The sequence below is a fragment of the Calidris pugnax genome, unplaced genomic scaffold (genome assembly GCF_001431845.1).
Source record: "Calidris pugnax isolate Ruff unplaced genomic scaffold, ASM143184v1 scaffold371, whole genome shotgun sequence".
Taxonomy (NCBI): Eukaryota; Metazoa; Chordata; class Aves; order Charadriiformes; family Scolopacidae; genus Calidris; species Calidris pugnax.
In genome coordinates this window covers 935,610-939,604 of record NW_015091373.1, presented here as the reverse complement: position 1 = coordinate 939,604, position 3,995 = coordinate 935,610, and the positions used below count along the sequence as shown (strand labels likewise).

Here is a 3,995-nt window from a genome sequence, read left to right as displayed (position 1 = left end):
AACACCCCCCATCCCTGGGCACCCCCAGACCCACAAGCTTTGGGGTGTTGTCCCCCCCCCCAACCCCTTCTCTGGCTTCTCCTGCTGCTCAGCCCCCTCCTCCTCCCACAGGGCTACGTCCCGACCGTCTATTACCCCAAGCGCCCCAACAAGCCCCTCTTTGAAGGTCTGACCACCCAGTGCCAGAAGATGGACATCACCTTCCTCCCCGAGTTCCCGGCCGAGGTGAGGAGCAACCCCTGGCCCCGGGAGCCGTGTCCCAGGAGCCGTTTGTCACCCCTGGATGTGTGTGTCCCCCCCCTCCCCACAGGCCGCGCTCATCGATGAGCTCTACGGGCTGGTGGTGGACGCCATTTTCGGGTTCAGCTTCAAGGGAGCGGTGCGGGAGCCCTTCGGCAGCATCCTGGACACCCTGGGGCACATCACGGTGCCCATCGCCAGCATCGACATCCCCTCGGGTGAGTAACCCCCCCCCAGAGCCCTCCCCACAAGAAGGTGCCCCTATGGGGGCTTTCCTGGCTCCAGCTTGTCCCCCCTGGGGGGGCTCATTGCAGGTTGGGATGTGGAGAAGGGGAAGGCGGACGGTCTCCAGCCCGACATGCTCATCTCCCTCACGGCACCCAAAAAGGCAGCCAAGCATTTCACCGGGCGGTACCACTTCCTGGGGGGCAGGTTCGTGCCCCCCGCGCTGCAGGAGAAATACGCCCTCAACCTGCCGCCGTACCCCGAGACGGACTGCGTCCTGCAGCTCACCTAGGGCCGGGCGCCCGCTTCCACCACGCTCTCTGCCAGGAGGATTCTCAGCACCTCCCCGGGCTCCAGTTCTGCCCAGCTCCACCAGTGTGATCCAAGTTTAGGGGAGAACAAAGCCCCCGGGAACTTTTTGGGGGGCTGTCGGGGGGGTAGCGTTCAGGGTTGGTACCGAATTGGGGCGCTTCGAGGTGTAGGATGCAGGATCGCGGGGTTCCTGCCACAAACCTCACCCTTCAGGGTAGTTTCACTGCAATAAAGATTTATTTAAGCCCTTGGACAAAATATTTCCACTCTCCGTGGGGTCTGTCCCCCTGTGTCCCTCTGCGACAGACCCACAGCAAATGGGTCCCTGCCCCCCAGGGCCTGGTGGGAACTGGGATCCCCCCTGACGGGAGGAAGGCTCAGGGAGTGACATAAAGCTCAATCCAGCTCCAGACCAACCAGTCCCAGCCCAGTGTCCCCAGGCAGGGAGCACACAGCTGGGCCACGGCGCTGGGGTCCTTCTGGGAAGAGCCTGGAGCAGCCCTGGGCACCCCCAGCACCATCGGGCAGGATCGGGACCCTCACAGCCAGATGGGACCAGCAGCCTTCACCCTTCATCACTCTGGCTCCCTCTTCTTCTTCTTCCTCTTCTTCCTGGGGCCGTGCCCAGCCTGGTCTGGCCCGTCTGTGTCTTCGAGAGGTACCTCTGTCTCAGCCGGCTCTTCTGTATCATTCTCCATCTTCTTCTTGTCCTTCTTCCTCTTCTTCTTCTTCTCTGTCTCAACTGGCTCTTCTTTGTCCTCCTGCTTCTTGCTCTTTGCAGCTTTCCCTTCCTCTCCTGCCACCTCCTCTTCTCCGCTTGGCTCCTGGTTCTCCTGGTTCTTCTTCTTCCTCTTCACAACCTTCTCTTCCTCTCCTGCCACCTCCTCTTCTCCACTTGGCTCCTGGTTCTTCTTCTTCTTCTTCTTCACAACCTTCTCTTCCTCTCCCACCACCTCCTCCTCCTCATTTGGCTCCTGGCTCTGCAGCACCTCGGGATCAGCTCCATCCCTGGACCGTTTCCTTTTTTTCTTCTTTCTTTTCTCCTGCCCCTCTGCCGGGGAGCTGCTCTCCGGGGGCTTTGGCTGCTGTCGGTAGGTGGCCAGGAAGGCTCGCTCCTGCTCCTCCAGCCGTGCCAGCTTGGCACTCATGGTCAGCCCGTGACGGGCACCCCTGCAACGAGGGTGGGCACCCAGGGTCCGGCACCTCCCTGGCAGGGAACGTGCCCCCCACCCAAGCCCACCAAGAGGGGGGAGCCCAACCGTGCAGCCCCCCACAACCACTTACTTGTGCGCCGTGCGGCCCCCACACGCTCGCATCAGCTCCTCGTCCGTCAGCCTGTGGGACACAGACAGGACGTGTCACCCCCAGAGCTGGCACCGGGGGTGGGGGGGGACACAATCCGGCGCAGGGTTCCCCCTGGCAGCCCTCCTTGCCCACCACCACTTGCACCCCAGCCCCAGCCTCGCCTCCTGGCCGAAGAGAGGTCCAGCTTCTCCTCCTCTTCCTCCTCGCTGCTCTCAGAGGTGGGGGGCAGCTTTGTGGGCTCCTCCCCACGTGCCGTGAGCGTGGCTGACTGCGGAGGGGAGAGGGGCTGTGAGAAAGGGGGACACAGGGAAGGGGGCCCTGGGGGGGCCCACGCTGCCACGGAGGGGTGTGGGGTTCACAGCAGCCTTCAGAGAGGCCGGCTGCTCCCCGAGCCACGTCCCCAGGGCCAGGTTACCTTCACAAAGCGGCCGTACAACATGCTGCTGGTGCTGCCGGCCTTGCGGGGCTTCTTGTTGCTGATCTCGAGCCCCTCCTTGGAAAGAGTCTTCATGGAGACACCATCCTGGGGGGAAGAGAGACACAAAGGCCTCAGGAGTGTTTTGCCTGAGGGGCTTCATCCCCTCCAGCAGCGCATCTCTGCCACCACCATCCCCGGGCAATATCACATTGTGAGTTGGAAGGGACCTCCAGAGATCATCATCATCCCTGGGGAGGGTCCAGCAAAGGGCTACAAAGATGCTGAGGGGCCTGGAGCATCTCTCTTGGGAGGAAAAGCTGAGGGACTTGGGGCTTTTGAGTCTGGAGAAGAGAAAGCTGAGGGGGGATCTGATCAACACCTGGAAATCCTTCAAGGGTGGGTGTCAGGAGGATGGGGCCAGGCTTTTTTCAGTGGTGCCCAGGGACAGGACAAGAGGGAACGTGCATAAACTTGAACATAAGAAGTTCCACCTAAACATGAGGAGGAACTTCTCTTTGAGGGTGGCAGAGCCCTGGCAGAGGCTGCCCAGGGAGGTGGTGGGGTCTCCTTCTCTGGAGACATTCAAATGCACCTGGACACAGAATCACAAAATCAGGGAATTGTCAGAGTTGGAAGGGACCTCCAGAGATCCCCTGGTCCCACTCCCCGGCCAAAGCAGGGCTGCCCCGAGCACATCACTCAGGAGCATCCATTGGGGCTTGAAGATCTCCAGAGAAGGGGACTCCACACCCTCCCTGGGCAGCCTCTGCCAGGGCTCTGCCACCCTCACCCCAAACAAGTTCTTCCTCATGTTTAGGTGGAACTTCTTGAATACAAGTTTATGCCCGTTCCCTCTTGTCCTGTCCCTGGGAACCACTGAGAAGAGTCCGGCTCCATCCTCCTTCAACCCACCCTTTAAGAACTTGGAAGCATTAAGAAGGTCTCCCCTCAGCCTTCTCTTCTCCAGCCCCAGCTCTCTCCTCATCAGGGAGATGCTCCAATCCCTCCAGCATCTCCGTTGCCCTACGCTGGACTCTCTCCAGCAGTTCCCTGTCTCTCTGGAACTGGGGAGCCCAGAACTGGAGGCAGGATTCCAGTTGTGGCCTCCCCAGTGCAGAGCAGAGGGGGAGAATGACCTCCCTCCACCTCCTGGCCACACTCTTCCCTCCGCAGCCCAGGATCCCATTGGCCTCTTGGCCACCAGGGCCCATTGCTGGCTCCTGGAGAGTTTACTGGCCACCAGGACCCCCAGATCCTTCTCCTCAGACGCTGGGGGATACACAGCAGCAATAAGCTATGTGGGGGACCCCAAGGGGAACCCTAAAGCCCCATCCCGGCCCGACCAGGGTGTCCCCTGCCACCACACCCCTACCTGCCCGGCCTCCACGGCGATGTTGGCAGCTGCCTTGTTGAAGACGTGGTCCCACCAGTGGAAGGAGAACGGCTCCGCCGCGTCGTGTCCCACCTGCGGGCGACAGAGGAGGCAGCGCAATGG

At 61.5% G+C, this 3,995-nt stretch overlaps 2 protein-coding genes across 2 annotated transcripts; one reads left to right on the top strand and one right to left on the bottom strand.

Moving 5' to 3' along the window:
• Positions 1–18: 18 nt before the first annotated feature.
• APOA1BP (apolipoprotein A-I binding protein) lies at positions 19–1,035 on the top strand (the record flags this gene model as incomplete). The annotated part of the gene is made up of 3 exons (XM_014961243.1): positions 19–225; positions 311–458; positions 555–1,035. Coding segments are annotated over 3 exons (558 nt in total), but the record flags the coding sequence as incomplete, so codon positions are not given.
• GPATCH4 (G-patch domain containing 4) lies at positions 996–3,992 on the bottom strand (the record flags this gene model as incomplete). The annotated part of the gene is made up of 5 exons (XM_014961242.1): positions 996–1,947; positions 2,062–2,112; positions 2,244–2,350; positions 2,498–2,605; positions 3,873–3,992. Coding segments are annotated over 5 exons (981 nt in total), but the record flags the coding sequence as incomplete, so codon positions are not given.
• Between the last annotated feature and the right edge of the window lie 3 nt (positions 3,993–3,995).